This window comes from Daldinia decipiens (genome assembly GCF_022478715.1).
Source record: "Daldinia decipiens strain CBS 113046 unplaced genomic scaffold F4813scaffold_13, whole genome shotgun sequence".
Classification (NCBI taxonomy): domain Eukaryota; kingdom Fungi; phylum Ascomycota; class Sordariomycetes; order Xylariales; family Hypoxylaceae; genus Daldinia; species Daldinia decipiens.
The window spans coordinates 36,484-56,980 of record NW_026054556.1 but is presented as its reverse complement, the minus strand read 5'-3'; the positions used below and the strand labels follow the sequence as shown (position 1 = coordinate 56,980).

Genomic DNA, 20,497 nt, shown 5'->3' with positions numbered 1-20,497 from the left:
TTTCTTTCTTTTCTTTTTGCTAGCTTATATACAAAAATCTATATACCTACATAAATACCATTGTGCTTAAGAATACCTAGTTGCTAAGGCCATCAACTAGTAAGACATGCTTCTTCTTAATACGATAGTATTATAACCATTTATTTCTAATTCTTGGGTTTGATTTGATAAATATCTGCAGTGCACAAGATATGCTTACATAGATTATATTATTCTACATATTTTCGCACTCTAATCACTGCTTAATTAGCCGCAATTGCCTTTGGAGCGGAAAGTGCCAGTATCTTCTTCGCCGCATGTTCGGCGGCAGCAACGATCATTGCTGAAGGGTTTCCCGTCATCATTCCCGGGAAGATGGATGCATCGACAACGAAGAGGTTGTCCATGCCATAGACCTTAGTGTTTGTGTCGACGACGGATGTGCCATCGTCAAGTCCCATCTTAGCCGTACCAACCCAGTGGTTCGAGCATCGCACCGCCGGTGTTGCAGGGATCTTTATGTTAACATCATTAGCCCCTGATTCTTTTACGTCGTTTTCTCTTGTGTGAAAGTATATAAATTATAAAGGGGCAAAGGCAATCCCAACTCACCGAGTCAACAAACTGTGTTGATGTCTGATTTGAAGCTGGCCGAACCCAAGTCAAGTTCGAGATGGGTCCGAAATACTTGCGCACTCTCTCAAGTCCTTCAATAACAGCTGCCTTGTCGTTGGCATCTCGGAGATAAGGGGGGACGGACACGCGAGTATTGAGCTGAGGTGTGATCACCATGCGGCCCCTCGACGTTGACCCAGTTCCAAGATATTGGGTGATCGTCATGGAAGCTAAATTGAAAGGTTAGCACTGATATATGAAAGACGCCGGGATAGTAGGCTCACTGTTCTTGGAACCCTCGACTCGCGCTTGCCAGTGCAGGTGACGATCTATTCCATCCTCGCCGGGAATGATCTCCCAGAACTGCGCATATGTCAATATCATCATCCCTAAACCCTTTTTGAGTTACATACGATAGGACCTAGGTTAGGCGCTGCTTGAGCGAGAATACCGGTGCGGTTCTCTGTGATAAAGTCAGTACCAGATTCATTACTGTGGCCTGGATATCTTACGCAAGTATATTTCCGTATCATTTAAGATGGGCTTGCTGTATGCCGCATAGAAATCGTAGAAGACGACGTCAGGGTGAGCAATCTCGATGTCGGTCTAATATACCGTAAGTTCAGACAATGGTTATAAATAGCATTGCCTTGAATGATCTCGGTACTCACGCCAACATGGTCGATTAGATTGTACCCCACAGGGAGATCAATCCAAGAGTCTTCAGATATCATAGTCTTCGCATCCGACGTCGAATTCTTCACGATATTTAATTGGTCCTTTGGCCCAATGCCGCCTATTTTAACTTGTTAGAGGACCAGCAAGGACCTAGGGTTATAATAGACAGATAAAAAGCCATACTTCTGAAAAGGAGTTTTGCCGAGCCAAAGGAGCCAGCAGACAAGATGACACGGCCCGTTCCAGGGGTAACTGAGACTACACCAGCGTGTCCGGCAGCATTTTTACTGCACTCGATTTCAACGCCCGTCGCATGACCTCCCTCGCGAATGACCCTCCTTGCGGTAGTGTTCATCCAAAGTGTGAACTCCTTGCGCTGGCTTGCATCGACCAAGTACGTTGCGAGCGGTCCGCCTCGCTCGCCGTTAGAGAACATGTGCGTGCTGTGACCAAAAGTCCGGTTCTTGCGATCGGGATGTTCGTTAGGCACAATGAACTCCCACCCGCTTGCATTTAGTCCTGATGTCAACGCCTCGAATCCCTGCTGCAGGTATAGCTTGCCGTCCGTACTGGGATGCGTCGTTCCCGGAATTCGCTCGAACACCCGCGCTGTCGCGTCGACTACATCAGAGCTTTTCCACCCTTCGGGCCAGCTATAATCCCAGTCGGCTGGGTGAGGTTTCCACCATAGGCCAGAGTTGACAGCCACACCACCACCCAGCACACAACCTGCCATCTGGTCGACATCCGTACATACGACGCCAGTAGGGTTGTGCCAAATTTCGTTGGCCAGCCCAGGCACATCAAAGCGAGTCAGTGTGGAATTATCCAACCATTTGGGTTTTAGGGTACCTCCCCAGATGCCCGTTGACGGCGGACCTTTCTCTAGAAGGAGGACCGTGTGCCCAGCCTCTGACAGCCGGTCAGCAAGCGGAATGCCACCAGCCCCTGAGCCTATGATAATATAGTCCCAGGTCTGACTGGTCGTGACATTAGAGCAAACTGGCGGCGCCAGTGCTACATTAGCCCGTGCTGAGCATGGCTGGAATACTATAAGAGAGTTAGACAGGATCCACGCGTCTATCTATCTATCCTTAGGTGTGCGCTTACAAAGCAAGGCGGCTGTCGCGACGGCGCTTAGGTATAGATTACCATGCATCTCAACTACAAGAGGTCTCGCGTGACTGAGTATACAGAGGAAACTCCGCATCAACCCTCAGAGGCGGACCCAAGCCTTTTTTAAAACGGCATAGAACGTGATATGTCCCGAGCATCGCAGATAGGACATTAGAAGCCATGACCATGCCACCACACAATGTCGACTTGCATGCCCAGGTCTCGCACGCAAAAGCGCCGCTTCAAAGTGCTGTCGTCGGTGCATTGAAGAAACTAGCGCGCTCGAACGGGTCACTGGTTCAAAGTTGTAGGGATCTGCAATCGTTTTTCATTTGGGCGCAATTAGCCGAGTGTAATGTCGCGGAGTGCCCTAGGAACCAGGGTGCCCATACTTAGCCGCGAGCGAAAAACCTGGGGTGATCTGGGGTAAGGTAGGGGCGTGTAGCTGGCCCGGGTTTCTGGTGAGGTCCATTCACGATCCAAAATGGAAGTGCCGATGGAAGGGGAGGGTGGTGATGGCGCACCAGGTCATCACACCCAAGACCAAAAAAAGCAGCCCCCGCGAGGCTACGGACTTACGGTGATGAGCAAGGAGGGGGATTGCAACCAGGCGTCTCAGGATAATTCCGGCCAAGCTATTCGGGAATATGACATTTTTCAGCTTACTGCGGAGATATAGTTGACAATAGGAGTACGAAGTAGGCAAAAAGGAGAGAAGGATCAAAGATCATGACTGTAACATTTCATCCGGATGTTCCAATGACACATCGTAATCCTTGATGAACTACGTTGAAGGAAGTATGATGAGCATCAGGATACGGATAACGGTAGATATTCGCGTGTCTAGCAGGAAATACTACTACCACCTGACATATTCCAGAACAATTCTATCTTGTCATAGCATGGTTAGAAATAGGTAATTCATGAAGACATCGGACCTGAGATTTATCATTATATTACTAGCATTAACGAATGGTTTTCTTTGATACAGAGTGAAAAGTCTCCTCGAGTTTTAGTACCCTAGGCACCCTTTTCTAAACTCACTTGGTACTTAAAACTTCAGCACCATTGAACGAGCGTTTCAAATACTCCAAAAACCTATAGTATCATAGCGCTGGCTCCTGCTGTATCTTTTAGTTTGCGGCCAATGCTCCAGCTCTTATCGCTGCCAACTACTTCTTGTGTCCTACTTGTAGACTTCTGCTTTTCACCAGCGGTACTGCCTCCCTATAATAAACCAGTTAGAGGGAGGCCTGGACATGTTATACCTATAGTAAGGTACTATTGTATAAAACTTACACTTGCCAGCTTATCGAGAGGACCACCAGTAACTGACACTGGTTTGGTCATTTGGGCTTCAGGTTGCTTAAACCAGATTAACGAAGGCATTCTAGAGAATACTGAGACGTTTCCACTTACGATAGCTCCAGGGGCCTCGAATATACCGCTGGCTAGATCAACATTTGGCAAGGCATTCATACTGCCCATGTCAAAGTTCTTACCGGCTTTATTCTGATCTTTCTGCCCTGCAGCAGCCATGTTCGTGTTGCGGAATGGGAAGCTATTCTTAAGGGGTTTGGAAGTGCTTCCGTGTACCAAGTAAGAGTGATGAATCAGACGAAAATCTTTCAATGATTTATTTGCCTTTTGACCCAACAATTTGTCGCCTCATAGTAATACGTCATCTACTGATGAGGCTCCATATATGGCTGGCCGCGACCTAGCCACGAGATACTTGGGGATTTACGTCACAACTACGTGGTAAAGGCTAGGACCCTAAACCCAAACTTTATCACATATTAAGTGGGCAAGAGGTACTTCAAAACTCAGGATCAATAAAATAACTTGTATCCCTATGGAACAGTCCTTTCCTAAGGCTCCGGTGTTGTGGGGTACGGCTTGCCGGACAAGGGTTAAAATCGGAGCCGGAGCCGGAATAGATTCTTCCAACTGATAGCCTGAAAGTTACTATTTGCTCCAGTGATACTAATAACTTGATGCTGGGGTTCATAACATATAAGCGGTATATATGTAGGATCTATAAAGAACAAAAATCATGCTTCAAGTTTATCCAACCAGCAAGTAATAACTACCTACATAGTAGATTAGGGATAACTACCGTTTTCATTATCAATATCTAATCATCTACCCCATTCGTCTAACTTATAGCCTATATTTACCTCTCTACTCCTATATATCTGCATCTGCATTATATATAAATTCTTGTATCAAGTCCCTGATCGCCTCATCGGTCTCACCCCTATGGCCCGGGAATACTGCGGCTGTTTTGGTCTGTACGGCATTTTCAGCTATTCTCAGCATATCTCGCAAGCTCATCCTGTCTGATTCCTCGTATGCTAAGCATCTGGCTAGGAAATCCCGAATATCATCGTCGAGGGTAGGATATTTCGCGCCATTTCCATGGTGTAAGAACTCTGTTGCTCTTGTCTCGAACCCCTGATATTCCGTGATCCAGGCCGATATTCTCACTTGTTGTCTTGCAATTAGGTTAACCATGATCTAGACCGGTATTAGCTTATCAATGGTCTTGGCCGGGACGGGATTGTCGCAAATACCCTCATTACTGCTCGAACGTTATCGGGGACTCCCTTGAATCCTTCTCTGGTTCGTCCGAAGTCGATGAATTTTAGCGGTGGAACTAAGTCGTGCTCCGGGAATCCACCACCAGCGTTTCCTATCATGACTCCATGCCGTCAGTGAAATGAAATGTTCTGGAGAAGGAGTAACAAACTGTTTGCTGTACTCAAGTCAGCATGTTCAATCTTGCTCGGTTGCGTGTCATCTCCAGGGATCGTCTCCAGCTGGTCTTGATCATCTTCGCCGCCATTCGGAGGGTAGGCGAGGGCAACACAAGCTCTTGTCACTAAACTCATTTGGCATATATCAGACAACTATTTCCAATCCCCAAAATATGGTCAGCGTACTGACAGCAGAGAAAAAAGGACCATATTAGTCGGTTGGGTAGTAATTGGTCACGATTGACTAGTCTTTTATACAGCCGTGCTAGATCTCCGTTTTCTAAGTACTCGATGACCACTATTGGACCGGTAAATCCTTCTAAATATTCTTCTAAAGCAGACCGCCTTCTCAATAAACGCTTTCGATTGCGTCTGAAAAAGGTCGTTGGGTGAGGCTCGTCGCGAGATGCTAGTATTCCCACAACATGCTCAGCTCCACGAAGAGTCTACAGTAGATGAATTAGTAGCCATCTCCGATTACCGTTCCATGCCGTATACTAACTTTTAGCCATTCTATTTCATTTCTTAGGTCGTCTTCTCCCCGGGGTTTTAGAGACCGCTTCACTACAAGACGTCGAGTCCTATTATGTGAGAGCTTTTCGACGAGACGGAAGGTGAGGCCGAAGGCACCGCGACCGAGTAGCCCTTCAAATGTAAATTTATGATGTTGCACAGCAAAATGTGACCTTAATTCGGCTTCGATATCAGCGGTAGACTTGTTGCCATAGGCAGCAGGCGCAGAGTGAGATCGACTCATTGGGGGTCTTTCTATTAAATTAAACCCATGGATTAACTGCCTAGAAAGAACTTACCTATAGATAACCCTAGTAAATCATGGATAGTAGACATGTAAGTGTAATAAAGCGTCTATTAATTATATAATAAAGAAAGATACCCAAGTAGTCTGATTGCGGAATATGTAGGCACATGGACATATTCCGCCCGATTCAACTTTGAGAAGAAAGAGGTAGTTAACTAAGAGATATAAACTAACCAGTCTTATAAGTTATAATGCTGTTAGTTACTAAAGTATGTATTGTACATTCTTTCTAATTCGGGTAGTTATGTTAATCCTCTAAAGTCATAAGGTAATGTATATGTAACTAGTATAAATTTATAAATTAAGCAATTCATCTTTATTTGTCATATGCTGTAATAGTTTGTTTGTATTTGCTTTAGACTTTCACTTTATCTTCAACGCTGTATCCCGTCTTCCGTCTTCCGTCTTTAGGGGCTAAGACGCAAAAAGCTAAGCGGTGCAAAATGATTGGCCAAAAAAAGCTCCGACGGCAGGTGCCGAACCACTCAAACTCGGCTCCTCCAAAATTTCAACTCTTCAAAAGCTTCAAGAAGCTCTGCGCAAGACTCCTGCATAACGCCCACTCGATTAGGCCTAACTACCAATTGGCCTGGAGCCTCTTCCCCTCAAGATGGCACACGCGCGCCTTATCCGACCGCCGACCTGTCTCGACTGCCTGCGCCGTCTCGTCCACCCCGCCCCGGCATCGCCCCCCTCGTTTCTATCTCTGCAGACTCGAGGCGCTAGGTCGTCGACGAAGGCCGAGGAGGAAGACTTGCAGGGTATTCCCGTGCGTCTGCTACAGGACATCCAAGGGTTCGGTCGGAGGGGTAAGTTTTCCCTTATGATCTTACATTCGTCTTGCAGAATATTGTATGGCTTATAAGGAAATGTAACAGATGCCATCATCCGAGTCAAACCCGGCCGCATGCGCAACTACTGGTTCCCCAAGGCGCAGGCCGAGTACATGACGCACCAGCGCTTCAAAGAGCTCGGTCTTACTGAGGCTGCCATTGGTGTGCGCGACCGATCCTTCGGCACCAAGCTCCTAGTCGAATCTGAAGGTGTGCTCGCTGAGGAGAGGCCCAAAGAGACCTGGAAGAGCAAGAAGGATACCTTGACGCTACCGGTAAGTTTGGCTTAATTCTTCTACAAATAATCCTGCATCGTGACCTTTGCTGACATATAAATATAGCCCGAGGAAACCCTCACCCTCCTCGAAACCGTCCTCCCTCCCATCTTAACCTTCGCCCGCAAGCCCATCCCTACCGTTTCCGCGCCTCTATCCAGCGAACACAAACCGACCCCCACTCCTCGATCACCACTCCTCGCCCCCAACGCCGCAACATCTATAGGCCCCGTTGCCGAAGACTCGACCCCACCCTCGGCAGACGAGGCAGCGTCGGTAGGCATCTTCGGTTCCGTGTCCGTAAGCGACATCGTAGCCTTGATACGAGAAAAGCTATTAGAAGCAGACCCAGCGCAGGGCGGGCGCGTGGCACTCGAGGCCGACGGCGTGCAGATCCAGGGTCTGGAGGGCGAAGACCGCATCAAACACCTCGGCACCTTTGAGGTTCTGATCTTCGCCGGAAAAGACCTGGAGCCTTTGGTGCGGCAGGTTGAAGTCGTGCCAGAGGAGTAAATACCGACGATATGTCAATTGTTGTGACATTACCGTGGGATAACCAGCTTCGACATGTCTATGTAGACCGAGGAAAGTCGAAAGTCGGCGAAAGCGGAGTATCTACTACGTGGTAGCGAATTAGCACGGCACTCCTATACGCATGAATTTACATAGCACGTGTATGATATACCAATCAGCTAGGGTAGCTGAGCTAACACTACATATGCACGTACGTCAACAGATTTGGAGTCGTGTATCAATATATACAGTGCCCATCTTGAAGCCTTTTAAAAGTTTGATCTTTCGTATATCGGCCTAGGATGGTTAACTAGCTCTCCAAACCGACACACGTATTTTTCTAAGGTTGAATTGTTACTACAAGAAAAGGCAGCAGGGAGGACGTAGATGAAGGCAATGGCCGATAGGTAAGTAATTAGGTCATGGATTGGGTATTATTTTCCATTACTTCGCTCTCTAATACGACAACTTAGTACTACCTCCCCAAAAGTAAAAAATAATAACCAAGTGTTCAAGCATCTATTATGAGACAAGAAACCAGAAAAAAAACCCCCGAAGACAAGTAAACCCTTGTACGCCAGCGCTGTGCCCAATAAAAATACGATACGGGAATATTAGCCTGTACTATGCCATTCATCCTGCATATCAACGCTGGTCTTCCTTCCGATTAATCAGCTACAAACTTGTGCTTAGGTATGGAAGGGGTAGATGTGATGATGTATGGCTATGGACGAGAGGGTTGACCAAACCTAATCATCTGCCGGGATAACTAACGTCTAGGTTCCACAGTGAATCCCATACAATACTCCTTCGAACGGGGCTTGGGCTTTCGATAGAAGTAGCGCTTATTTCCTTGCGGAGTTGGGAATGCTGGGGTCGTTGTTGTTGTTGTTGCTGTTGTTGTGATTGTGTCCGAGGCTGACCCGACGGCCTCTGCTGCTGAGGCTGCTGCGTATTGGGGTTGTCGTCTATTCGGCGACGCTAGATCCCATCAGCGACTACGTCTCAAGGATCGAGGGTGGTATTAATCATCACGTCGCACCTCGGTTTGCTCGCCCTTATCTGCGGCGGTCTGTTTGTCCCCTGTTAATTCTTGCTGCGTTCCACTTAGCCCTGCGCCCCCTGGCCCAACTGTTGGACTTGTGATGCTATTTGTCTCGCTAGCTAGCGCACTGCCTTTTGCAGCGACAACTCCAGCAAGAGGCTGGGCCTTCTTAGAGCCTGAACTGCTACGCCTACTCTCGAGACTCTTGCTGAGGGTCCTACTAACACCCTCAATTCCACCGTTAGGGCCTAGTTTGGATTTTCCCTTGCTCAAACGTCCATGTGCGTGCATATCGGCGACAGCTGCAACATTGTTTGCAGCGACGGTGGACTTTCCAAGCCCAGGGGTAGATGGGGCGCCGGGTTTGTCTTCGTGTGCATCGATAAGCCACCAGCGTAGACCATCTGACAAATCAAATGGATTGTCATTTTCGTCGCCAGTATTAACAGAATCAGTTTCACCCTCTGATGGAAGAGCAGTGGTAGATTGCAAGCTCTTAGATAAGTCGACTACTCGCTCTTGAACTCGGGTTATGCGGGCTACAAGCCACTCGCGGCTGCGCAAGCGGTGACTTTCCTGCTCCCGCAAGAAAAAATGAGGACATCCAACATTGAAAGCAGCCCAGGCACCTGTCGTCTGATTACGGGTGGGAAGAAACAAGGCTAGGTCGCCTTCTTTGAATTGCCTGAAGGCAATCTTGTCACGAGCTTCCTTAGCAGCATCGTGTGCCCGTTCTCTGTAATTACGGGCGTCTCGAGTCATCTTTCGGGCAGTATGCTCCACTTCCTTGACGCGACGATACATGGCTTCAGAAAAGGCGTCAATGTCAAAGTTGCCTGGACCGGCCATGAAAGCCTGGTACTGCTCATCTTCTGTATTCGAGTCCTCCGCGTTCATCCAGTATAGTAACTTGAGATCAGCGCTATCAGCAAGGGGGTTACTTGTTAACGAGACGGATCGCCGTATAGAAGAGCCGGGATCAGACGAGTCGTTAGGGTTTTGAGATGTCCGTTCAGACCGCGGAATTCTTTGGATGGCCATCGACCCATCCTTGCGTGTCACGGAGAACCCAAGGCGTTCGAGAAGCCTGCATAGCCTCTCATTCTGGGTATATAACCTCTGGGTGAGGTCTTTAGTGCGACCATTGCGTACCTCAGATCGACTATTAAGGGCTTCTAATGTAGCATCGGACGCCTGTAGCTTCTCCTGGAACATTCGGACTTCCTCTTCAAGGCTACCTAATTGGGACTGTTTTGATGCTACTTGTTCGGTTAGCTCCGCAACTCTCTTTTCTTCGTCTGCTAATTTCTGCCGTAGCGTTTCTGATCCTGTTTCGCCCTCAGTCATCTTCATTCGGAGTTGGTTGAGTTGCGCTCGTCCTTCGTTCACTTCCATTTCCAGAGTGGCGGTTCTAGTCTTTTCTTTATCTAGTGCCTCCCGCAGGTGCACCGAGCTCATCTCTTCACTGGAAAGCTTCTCTTTCGCAGTATGTAGTTCGGATTTTACATCTTTAACAGTGGCCTGAGCACGCTCTAGATCAGCCTTCGTTAGAGATATGTCTTGTTCGAGGGATTTCAATCTTGCCAAAACGTCGTTGGATTTGGTCGCGACGGAATCTGTAAGATCTGCGAAGTCTTGAGGAGGGTCGTCCGTTGGAGATAACTGGCCGTGAAGCTCCCTGAGCGAACGAGCATGCGTGTCCATACTGTCGAAGAAAGTTTCAGCTCGCTTATTTAGCTCTTTGACTTTTTCACGCGATTCCTTCAACTCCCTCTCAAGAGACACATTGCGTTCTCTCTGAACTCGAGCTTCGTTACGTAAAAACTCGACTTGTCCCTGTGTCCTTAGAGCATCATCCCTCTTCTCTTTAGTAAGACGGTCGACCTCTGCTTCGAGAGAGTGGAGTTTTTCATCGTACGTCAACTTCTCATTTTCTCTAGATTCTCCGAAATGTTCGATTTCATCTTCGGTCTCTTCGAGGCGGGCCTTCAGAGCTTTGATTTCGTCTTCCAAGGATTTACGCTCTTCCATAAATTCCCTCTCTAGGGCTTCCATATTTCCTAAAAGATCTTGCTTCGTGGAGTTCACTTCGTCCATGCGGCCTTTCAGGTCGGCGTGAGCATTCGCTTCTTTCTCCAAAATTGCAGACCGTTCCCTCTGAGCACTTAGATCTCCTTCTAACTGCGCAATACGATGGTATAGAGCCTCATTTCCCTCCGAGGCGATCGATCGTCGTCGATCATCGGGCATGCGGGGTGATTTAACGGAGCCGGTGGAGTCGTTTTGTTGAGGTTGAAAGATATTACCTAAAGGGGACGGTCTTGATACCTGAGTTTGACGATGCAAGAGATCTTCTAGCCGACGGACTCGACTCTCAGCTGTCCTCAACTTATTCTCTAGTTTGGACTTATCTCCTTGTAAGCTTCTAAGAAGATCGTCATCTCCGCGAATGAGCAAACCGCTTCTCCCAAGCGCTGCTTCATGTACACTACCATTCTTGAAAGCTTTCAGCCGTTTCGACTGTTGCTTTGTTGGATTGCTAAGGTCGTTTATTAGCTTAGTGATGTCGCCCAAAACTCCTGCATCCGCATTATATCGCCTTAATACGGTCAAGAACTCATCAAGCTCTTGCTTCGTCATCTGGGGCCAAGATTCATCGTCGCCATGAAGGTTGACCTCGAAGCCAAGTACGCTGCTCTCGGTCTTCTCTGGGCCATAGGTACTACCGACCATTTTATGCCACTTCCGGCGTCTCTTCAATTCTTCGTCTTGGAATATAGCCATCTCGTTGAGCAGCGTCGAAGAATCGGCTTTTACCTTCTCCGACCATTCTCTACGCCGTATAGCCTCGGCGACAAAAGACGCATACATATAAGGGAGCTGTTGAATAAGTCGCAGATAGTCGAAGGTAGTCATTTCCTCCTCTCCTTGGTTTATTGCGTGCATCTGAGTCTTGACACTATGGTGTACGCTGGTTATCTCAGCAATCCTACGCATAAAGGTGAGAGAATCAGCAGCAATGCCGTTTCGCGCTTGGGTGACATAACGGAGCATGTCATCCATCTCAGAAGCTCTGGTTTGAATACTCGGTAAGAGCTGTTTCGTGTGATTAACAGCTGTTTTTGAAGCCTGCGGAATATCCTTTGCTTGATTGGTATAAGACAGGGTGGTCTGGTAATCTGTATCGACCTTTCTTGCGACAGCCTCGATATCTTCTAGCAACTGGATACTGTCGCGTTTATGCCCCATCACAGACCGATCCAATAATTTATTGAACTCCTGTATCAACTCTTCGCAGCCTCCAAACATCATCTCGACTGTCTTGTCTAGCTCGGATATTTTATTATTGAACTTTCGAAGCGACGTGGCGGCGAGTTTCCCAGCTTTACGCGTAGGCTCGGGGTCAATGAGATCCTCTAGTGTTGCTTGACGAGGCTTTCGAATGTCCTGGCCTGTCATAAAATGCACCATCGTTGGGGAAATAGCAATGCTCCGTGCTAGCTCAAGGTATTGTTCCCAATTGGAAACCAGATTGGCATATTCGTCTTGAATGGGTGTTGCCCATTTCTTGAGTTCCGAGTGCTTTGGATCTATTAACTTGACACTGTTGTCGAGATTTGCTACAGCGGCATCGAGACATTTTAGCATGACATCTATTTCATTATACCGCACCTGAGCCTCATCGGCCATGATGGTGCAGTCTTCTACGACTTTTAAAGTCCAGTCGCGACGTCTCTTGAATAGATCCTGCCATGATTGTAGCGAGTGCGTGTTCTCGATCGAGTTCGGGGGAGTAGATACGGTATATCGTTTCGGTATGGGGGACTCGGAGATAAGAGCGCTGGCAGCGCCAGGCGAAGAAGCTTGAGTTATTCGAATATCATAAACGTATACCTCCTTCTAATGAATATATTAATCTCAAGTTTATACATGGGGTCTAACTGAGGGATGTTAAGGTAGACAAACCTCAGACTGTATGTTCTGGATCTTGACAGTCTTTCCTTGCGATGTAAGAGCAACAATATTCTGAATGGGTATGGAGCTTTGCCGGGCAACCCACGCCTTGAAATCATCTAAACTATAACAAGAGAGAATAAAGCCGTTAGTACAAGTACTCATGCAGCCTATAAAAAATGCGGTAGGCCGCATACTCAAGTTAGTGTAAGAAATGGAATACGTACGATGAGAACTGAGCGGTATCGACCGGCAGGCGCTGGCCCGTGTGGGCAATCAACACCTGCGTCTGCGTCGCCATGATTTATACAGTCCATCCCCTGAAAGAATGAAGTAAGTGATGCGACAACAGATATGACGTTCCAGATATGTAAAGCCCTAAGGTGGGAAGCTCAAGCGTTGACAAGCCGCTGGATGAATAATGAAGATGGCAAGTGAAGCTTTATCTTTCTGTATCGGAGCTCAACGTCAGCTGGCAGGCAGTCAGGCGCCGTTCGTACATAAGGCTCCTTCCGATTTCTCTGTAATTCGTCACCGATGATCCACAAATTTTGCTGGAGACGGACTAAACCTAGACCTCTAGAACCTCTAGAAACTCCTGGTGCTTAAGTACATAAATGATCTACTTCGGATCCGATACACGAATCACATGTAACCAGGTGCCACGAACACCTAACCTAACGATATAGGTACGTGTAAATCCCGTTCGTGTAATAAAGTGCATCAAGCTTCCATATTAGAAAGTCTTACAAGTAGAAGTTGAAGCCTAATGATTTGAATGTAATTTATGTACGGATTATATTATATACATAGGTAGGCATAACTTTAGTTTGCGCCAAATGCGTTACACTATAGCTTTAACTTGAAGTTTGTTATTTAGCGTGCTAATGTGACAACAAACGGGGGATCTAAACGCGAACAATCAAGCCACGTTCGACCTTGAAGTACAGCCACATCTATTGAAAGTGGTAAGCCTAATACTTCCACTTACTTCCATTGTATGGAACTTATCTTGTAAAAGAAGCGATAGCGAAGCGAAAGTGTGTTTCATAATAAAATAAAGATCATCTCACACGCTTGTGTTTCAAACAGACGGCTTTTACATCGTAAATGCCCATTTGCAAAAGGACATGGCAGGTGGAACGATTCACGAACCAACGCCACTCCTCCTTTCAGATGACGAAAAACGTATTCTAAGTTTACATGATCGCCTTCAACAGCTTCAATTAGAGATTGCCTTACTCACAGCCCAAAAAAGTTATGACCCACGTAAGTTTCTATTATCAACCATTTAAGTATACATCGAATCTAATCAAACCTAGGTATAAGTCCGCCTACAGGAGATGGGGGCATAGAAGCAGCCCAGAAAGCGCTTCTGGATTCAAGATCCAAATATGTCCTCCGGAATCAAGTAGTAGACAGCGTTGTGGCTGCCAATCCAATCCTGCAAGCGGTGCACAACGGTACAGAAGCATCTCCTATAGAAAGGTAAGGCTTACAACATTTACCCCTATACCATTATTTCTAACCCTAGTCCGTAATTCTATAGGGACTTACTACCCATTCTAGAACAGCGCGACCAGTCATCTTCAGCATTAGCACAGCAGTCCTCAGAGTTACGCACGCTGCTTGACGGAATCACGGAGGTGGAGAGTCAGAGTCTACGCCTCGGTCGCGAGAACGTAGAGCTGGCGTCGAAGTTGCTCGAACTTGCTGAGCAGACGAATCAGAAAAAGGCAGAGGCGGTTAACCTGGATCCGGAGCGGGTAGCTGAGATCTCGAACCTAGAGGGCCAGGTTAAGCTAAGTAGACAAAGATGGCGGGTCCTGAAAGGCACTGCAAGCGCAGTGGTTGCCGGTAGTGGAGTTGATTGGTCTAGAGATTCTGAGCTGAGGGATATTGTCTTGGACCCTGAAAACGAAGACGAAGCGTGATAAAGGAGTTCAAGATTCCATGTATTGACGAGAAGAGCACGTTTGATAATACCCACCTGAGTAATAATCTCACTAATCTGGCAATACTATTATTTACCTTCATATGTGAAAACAGTCTACGGATCCGTACAAGCCCTGGAATAATGCACCTGAACCCTTAAGTCGTCACAATGTTACCTCACAGATAATGATATAGATAACACCCATCCGTTCCTGATAGATAGGGCTTAGCGTAATCAGTCTTGGCCGAAGCAGGCATGAATCACGTGGAATGAATCTATTTTAGGATTTTGTTAAGATGCTATAGAAGACCATTTCCCCGGCCGCAGATCAGCTACCTACCTGTCATTGCATGAACTATACTGCAAGCATGTAGGGACATAAAAAACTTGGAAATATTGTTGGCGAGGCAAGCCGTGATGGATGGATCATTATATCAGACGCGACGTAAACAAATGGCGTGCAGTATCAGCTTCGGCTTCACGTTTACGCGTGTAGACTTATTCAAAAGACTAGAGTTTAGGTAGTTAATTGTATTTTGTCTCTGACGGAATCAATGCTTGTTTTGCCATGGTGTTATGGACTGCGGGGAATCTTGAAGGGAGCAAAAGGTCGTCATCGTTACGCTACTACCTAAAAAACACCATAATCAATATGGAAAATGAAGAACGCGAACACAGTGTATGATGCAAATGAGACCATTCCCGAAGCATCTCTTGGTGTAACCTGCAGCTCTGTGCAATAGGATGTACCTGTTTGAACATGTGGTACCTGGCTGTCTTTCGATGACTTTGGCCTAGCAAGACACCCGATGCCCTAGAATCAAAAATGAGAGACAGTCTTCCTAGCCTGTCGTTAGTAAAGCGGCCTGTTTGAACGGATCAGGACAAGACATGGCCAATATTCTCAAGTGTCAGACGTATGTACACATGAAAACAAATACCACAATATGAATTGTTGGTGCTTGGGTATATTATGCAGAAATCTGACGAATAAAACATATCGCGGCCTAATAGAATTTTTACTCGAGGATTCGCATCGCGTTCCTCGTTGTCCCTAACCAATATAACTTATTCGTCCGCTTGTAGACTGTAACGGGTTTACAGTAAGGTGTTGCAAATTCTTGCTCATAATGCGACTCGATAATATGGTGATACAATTCCAAATCGGTGCGACAGGATTGCATTGCTTATATTGCTACAATAGGGGGGCTTATTCCTTGAAGGATGTGCAAGCTTGAGCAGGCTGGCTTACGGGACTCTGCGGGATGAAGTTACGCCAGTACAACAACTAGGATAACCGCACTGCAAGCTCTCAAAGATCATTGGTTCATAAAATAGCTGCGTTGATATTTGCCTGTGTAAACGTATTGGGTTGGAACAGCCCCTTGGTAATATCCCCTAAGAATATCGTGCGTGTATGGATGGTTTACGCGATTCATATCCGTCCAGTGGTCAGAGACGCCATACAAAAATATCCAATAATCATCGGGCTATGATATCGTAAAGAGGGTAAAGTGATAGGATAGGACAAGGGCTGTTGGAATCTAGAATTTCTTAGCACTTTGGAAATGGAGCGGAGAATACCGCGAAAATAAAAACAAAACGGTATTATGGAGGTGTTTTACTAAGGCAAACGGAAATGGAGAGAACAAAATACTGGAACATGTAATCCAGCTGGATAATATCACCGTTATAGAGCTGGAAGACTTGAATTGAGTGGTTGATAAGAATTGTGAGGGGCCAATGCTGTTTGGGGGGTTTGGGGGTGGGATGCGTAAGAAAGGGGAGAAAGGCAGAGAAACTGGTGCAGAGGTGAAGAGGGGGAATGTCAGACTCCCAGAACCGCAGCCAGAAATTTCGTGTGGTGGTAATCAGCTGCAAAGAACCAGACCAGGCAAAAAAGGCATAAAAAAAGGCCATCCCATCCACCCAGGGGGAGTCCAGGCCTGATAGGTAAAAGGGAAAAGGGAAAAAGGAAGTACCTAACATGGGTGATGTACATTTACGCTAACAAGGAAGCATAAAGTACTTCCAAGCCATAGTGTACAATCATCAATTGTGATGCACCCGGGGCGGTCTCCAATCTGAGATACATACAGTCTGTACGTACATGTATGTACGCGCGTGGGCTTAACGTTGTACCTCTAGATAGCTTTCCCTAAGCCGTCTGGTTTTTGCTTTCTCCTTTTGTTTTTGGTTTCCTCTTCTTCTTCTTCTCTATGTAATGCAGCGCTTCCAACTTATGCATCGTTTTCCCTTGTCTTTTGGTGAGATGCAAGAGTGCAACTAAGGTTGAAGGAAGGAGGATGCATGTACATATGTAGAAGTAGGTAGCAGGCTACCCAGGTATATGGAGGTTGTTATGTCGAATAATATTACATACATGTATGTAGTATAATTGAAGCATCATAGCGGAAATGGAGTCTTGTGTTTATGGTTGTTTTAGGAATAGAGGCACGTTAGGTAGGTGATTAAACGTTGATTCCCGAAGCATTGACGCAAAAAAGAGGAAATGGGCAGTGATGCCACTCCATCGAGGTACACAGTATCAGACATTCGGCTAAGACCTGGTATGAGCTTGATGATGCTGTACTATGAGTTTTCCCCCTTTTCGTCTAGTCTTTTCTCTATCCAACGGCATTCTGTTCAATATCCATCGGAGAAACTGCAACCATTTCCCGTGTTGTTTTCATGGGCAGATTAGGGGGAAGTTTGAGAAGGACAACAGAATGTATGTACGCGGTATAAAGATATTAGGTACCGGTAACCACTTTATATTAGGTAACGTACCGTCCTATGTAAAAAAAAGAAATAAATAAGGAGTCATAAATCAGTTGCTTTACGGCTTTTCAGCTTTGCATACCTACATGTAGGTACGCTCAAGAAGAACGACCAGGACTGGCTGGGCTGGCTGGGCTGGCTAGGCTAGTTGCCGCTATGAGCGATGAATGAAAGAGTGAATGAAAATAGATTGATGAAGAACAAGTGATACAGTAATGGAGTAATAGGTACATAAACAAAGCAACATGGCAACATGGCAACATACATACCTAATATTCCCTCCCATAATGTTGACCGTTTTAAACATTGATAGGTAATAGTGATATGTACATACATAGCCGAAGGTACATACAATACAGTGATTATTACAGTGCAATAAACACCGTGGCGTAGAGGACCTACTTCCCTGTATCGTGCTTATTGCAACGTCCAAACCGACTAATAACACACAAGGTATGAGAAGTACCTCCCAACCGAAATTGGGTAAACAAGGTACTAGGCGACCTAGGTAGGCAAAGCCTGCACACAGAATTTCTCTAACCTGAGAACCAGTGGCTACTCGCTTGGGCTTGGTTACCTCCAATTCCCTGCTTCCCCTACCACCTGCTCAGGTACCTACCTAGGTAGCTCTCCAACCAAAATCACTCGGCCACTGTGCCTACCTTACGGTCTGTCTATCGCTTGCCCGCTTTTTGGTGCAGACCCCCCTCCCTCTTTGCACCCTCCCTTAGAAATTGGGGCAGTCTCAAGTCTGGCTTTGCACACAATCACCCAGGCGCAGTAAAAAGGCAGTAGGCCAACGCTCCCCCCATACAAATTTCCCTTTCTTCTCCCACATACAAATCTCCCACCTAAATCGTCTCTCATACAAACGCAGCCTACACTCAACCTCAATAGCTGCCCATACAAATTGTGAGTACCTCTGTTTATATGGCACTGCACTGCAAACCTCAAGTCACCTCAACCACTTCCTTATATTGCGCGCATCTTGTCGTCCCAGCAATGTCAATTCGTCTCTAAATAGATGCATCGTGTTTTTAACATGATTTGCATCACCGTCGGATGTTTTGAAGCTTATTCAATAGCTTCTGTTGACATTGACTGCTGCATCGACTTCTTGCGGAACCCATCATCAGATTTTCCCAATCCACCCTGCATTTTAGACTGGCCAATTCCACTGACTGCGATTGCGCGCAACAGCTTCATTCAACCACAACATAACTTTCCAAGTTTTTAAGAAGTACTTCAAGGTATGCATTTGGGTCTACTTTGCTCGATTCCGAGCTTCAAGTCGCGGTTTTCACGCGTTGGCGCATACAATTGCATTTGCGACAACAGCGCATCGCATCCAACATGACCGTGCATCACTACTTCAACATCTTATCCATCTGCCCCTCATTCGCACATTCGAGCTGTCGCCCGACCTCGCCACCCAACGATTGATTCTCTCATTTAACACGCTCACTCTACCACATAACCTCTCATCACTCAATCTTAAGCATGCATGTCCATTTAGGCCAACAGGAACTAACATGTAATTCCATTAGAATACCAGTCAAAATGCCAAAGGAAGCAACCAAGCGTGGCAAGGCCGGCAAGGTCGAGAAGAGAAAGGGAAAGAAGGGTAAGTCGTACAGAGCCGCTGTCTTCATATACTTGGTCTTGATGCATCCCAATTCTGGTCTCCAGGAGTGCTACGAGATATCATTCATCTGTTGCTACCCTACCATGAAGCTCGCATACTTGTTAGAATAGTCACTAACTCATTGGACATAGACCCCAACGCACCCAAGCGTGGTCTTTCAGCCTACATGTTCTTTGCCAATGAGCAACGAGAGAACGTTCGTGACGAGAACCCCGGTATCTCGTTTGGTAAGTTATCCTAGTCGTACGCCAAGTCTTCTCATACTAACTTCGTCATAGGCCAAGTCGGCAAGATCCTTGGTGAACGATGGAAGGCGCTCAACGACAAGCAACGTGCCCCTTATGAAGCCAAGGCAGCGGCCGATAAGAAGCGATACGAAGACGAGAAGCAAGCCTACCAGGTAAGTCAACTCGCATTCCTCTTATTAATATGCAGCGCTGAACGTGACTAATTAGGCCGAATCCGATTAGGCTGGCGGAGAGGAGAGCGAATAGTAATGTCCTCTTATCTTGCCCGCTTGTTGGTCACGAGGTTTCACGACGAGATGATTCTGGTCGTGCGGCCTAGGGAGCCTTTTGACCGTGGTAAATGGCACAAGTTTCCTTTCCAGTCTAATGCGTATGGGATCGGTCGGTGTTGATGCACAGGGAAAGGGACATTGTGCTTTAGTTTTCTTTACATTCTCACTCTGACTGGACCAGAGTTCGGGGAATTACCCTGGTCCGGTGGCGTTGTTGCAGCTAATTTAAGCTAGCTATCTTGCAACGAAGCACGAAGCTATCACGTCGGTGCTTCCCAACAACGCGATGTAAAAATAGTTTGCTCTTATTGAAGAGAGTTGTCCACACCATTAGTATTTACTCCCGGCTGGCCCCCATTACTCTAGCTCGTGATAGGAAGATTATAGATACAATGCTATGTAAGCGCGGCGTTCCCACGTGGCCAAATCCAACCCAAGTCGTCCCGTGCTCGGTAAATAGGATGCATGCGAGGATCTTGTCCCGGAGATCTGGATAGTCAGGGGTCTGACCGAGAGAGGTGTGGGAGCAGACGTGGCTAAGATCCTTGCCCGACCTGTTTTCCCTACCCTCCTTATTCACAACAACGCCGCAAACGCAAGGCTGTAGAAGCAAAGCGAACCGCCTAGAATTTTGTAGCCTATCAAGGCATCCTTAAACATAGGTGCTTACCTGCCTTAGGTAGATATAGATATAGATATATAGGTATGTATATATAGTTGGCTTCTCCAAACTTTCGTTGCTTTTCTCGACCATGCCACCATGGTTAAACTTGGACTCACGATTGGCCCATACGGAAGGGAAATGGTTGATTCAGTTAAGCCAATCATCGGGATCCTAAATTAAGACACAGCATCCAGTCGCGTCTTCGGCGACGGCGGCAGTAGCATATGCAGGGTAGCATAGGTACTCACCAAGATATCGTCCGTCATACAGCATAAGTATTCCTACATATCGATCTAATATATTGCCTAGATCAGTCAGATCTGACACTCATGTGTACTAGCTGCCCAACTCGCTCTGGGACTGG

At 46.7% G+C, this 20,497-nt stretch overlaps 7 protein-coding genes across 7 annotated transcripts; 3 read left to right on the top strand and 4 right to left on the bottom strand.

Annotated features, from left to right (window-relative positions):
* Positions 1 to 21: 21 nt before the first annotated feature.
* F4813DRAFT_356462 (putative cellobiose dehydrogenase) lies at positions 22 to 2,776 on the bottom strand. The gene is made up of 8 exons (XM_049242982.1): positions 2,383 to 2,776; positions 1,456 to 2,322; positions 1,266 to 1,390; positions 1,107 to 1,200; positions 1,008 to 1,057; positions 879 to 957; positions 592 to 824; positions 22 to 494 (listed from the first exon to the last, which is right to left on the bottom strand). The coding sequence occupies exons 1-8, from the start codon at positions 2,480 to 2,482 to the stop codon at positions 243 to 245; spliced, it is 1,800 nt and encodes a 599-aa protein (XP_049100282.1). The 5' UTR covers positions 2,483 to 2,776; the 3' UTR covers positions 22 to 242.
* Positions 2,777 to 3,486: 710 nt separating this feature from the next.
* F4813DRAFT_395721 (uncharacterized protein) lies at positions 3,487 to 3,927 on the bottom strand (the record flags this gene model as incomplete). The annotated part of the gene is made up of 3 exons (XM_049247734.1): positions 3,487 to 3,615; positions 3,688 to 3,753; positions 3,808 to 3,927. 3 exons carry the CDS (start codon positions 3,925 to 3,927, stop codon positions 3,487 to 3,489), a joined length of 315 nt encoding a protein of 104 aa, XP_049100281.1.
* A 516-nt stretch (positions 3,928 to 4,443) lies between these two features.
* F4813DRAFT_356459 (kinase-like domain-containing protein) lies at positions 4,444 to 5,983 on the bottom strand. Its single transcript, XM_049242981.1, has 5 exons — positions 5,650 to 5,983; positions 5,338 to 5,593; positions 5,141 to 5,272; positions 4,965 to 5,092; positions 4,444 to 4,908 (listed from the first exon to the last, which is right to left on the bottom strand). Exons 1-5 carry the CDS (start codon positions 5,902 to 5,904, stop codon positions 4,579 to 4,581), a joined length of 1,101 nt encoding a protein of 366 aa, XP_049100280.1. The 5' UTR covers positions 5,905 to 5,983; the 3' UTR covers positions 4,444 to 4,578.
* A 511-nt stretch (positions 5,984 to 6,494) lies between these two features.
* Positions 6,495 to 7,995, top strand: F4813DRAFT_356453 (uncharacterized protein). The gene is made up of 3 exons (XM_049242980.1): positions 6,495 to 6,776; positions 6,846 to 7,075; positions 7,142 to 7,995. Exons 1-3 carry the CDS (start codon positions 6,578 to 6,580, stop codon positions 7,586 to 7,588), a joined length of 876 nt encoding a protein of 291 aa, XP_049100279.1. The 5' UTR covers positions 6,495 to 6,577; the 3' UTR covers positions 7,589 to 7,995.
* On the bottom strand, positions 7,850 to 11,100 carry F4813DRAFT_45870 (autophagy-related protein 11-domain-containing protein). The gene is made up of 4 exons (XM_049248511.1): positions 10,962 to 11,100; positions 8,631 to 10,788; positions 8,363 to 8,569; positions 7,850 to 8,244 (listed from the first exon to the last, which is right to left on the bottom strand). The coding sequence occupies exons 2-4, from the start codon at positions 10,728 to 10,730 to the stop codon at positions 8,203 to 8,205; spliced, it is 2,349 nt and encodes a 782-aa protein (XP_049100278.1). The 5' UTR covers positions 10,731 to 10,788; positions 10,962 to 11,100; the 3' UTR covers positions 7,850 to 8,202.
* Positions 11,101 to 13,367: 2,267 nt separating this feature from the next.
* On the top strand, positions 13,368 to 14,623 carry F4813DRAFT_356448 (centromere protein H (CENP-H)-domain-containing protein). The gene is made up of 3 exons (XM_049242979.1): positions 13,368 to 13,856; positions 13,910 to 14,075; positions 14,137 to 14,623. The coding sequence occupies exons 1-3, from the start codon at positions 13,718 to 13,720 to the stop codon at positions 14,519 to 14,521; spliced, it is 690 nt and encodes a 229-aa protein (XP_049100277.1). The 5' UTR covers positions 13,368 to 13,717; the 3' UTR covers positions 14,522 to 14,623.
* A 3,570-nt stretch (positions 14,624 to 18,193) lies between these two features.
* On the top strand, positions 18,194 to 20,172 carry F4813DRAFT_356439 (HMG box protein). The gene is made up of 5 exons (XM_049242978.1): positions 18,194 to 18,554; positions 18,852 to 18,928; positions 19,081 to 19,176; positions 19,228 to 19,349; positions 19,420 to 20,172. Exons 2-5 carry the CDS (start codon positions 18,865 to 18,867, stop codon positions 19,441 to 19,443), a joined length of 306 nt encoding a protein of 101 aa, XP_049100276.1. The 5' UTR covers positions 18,194 to 18,554; positions 18,852 to 18,864; the 3' UTR covers positions 19,444 to 20,172.
* The last annotated feature ends 325 nt before the right edge of the window (positions 20,173 to 20,497 follow it).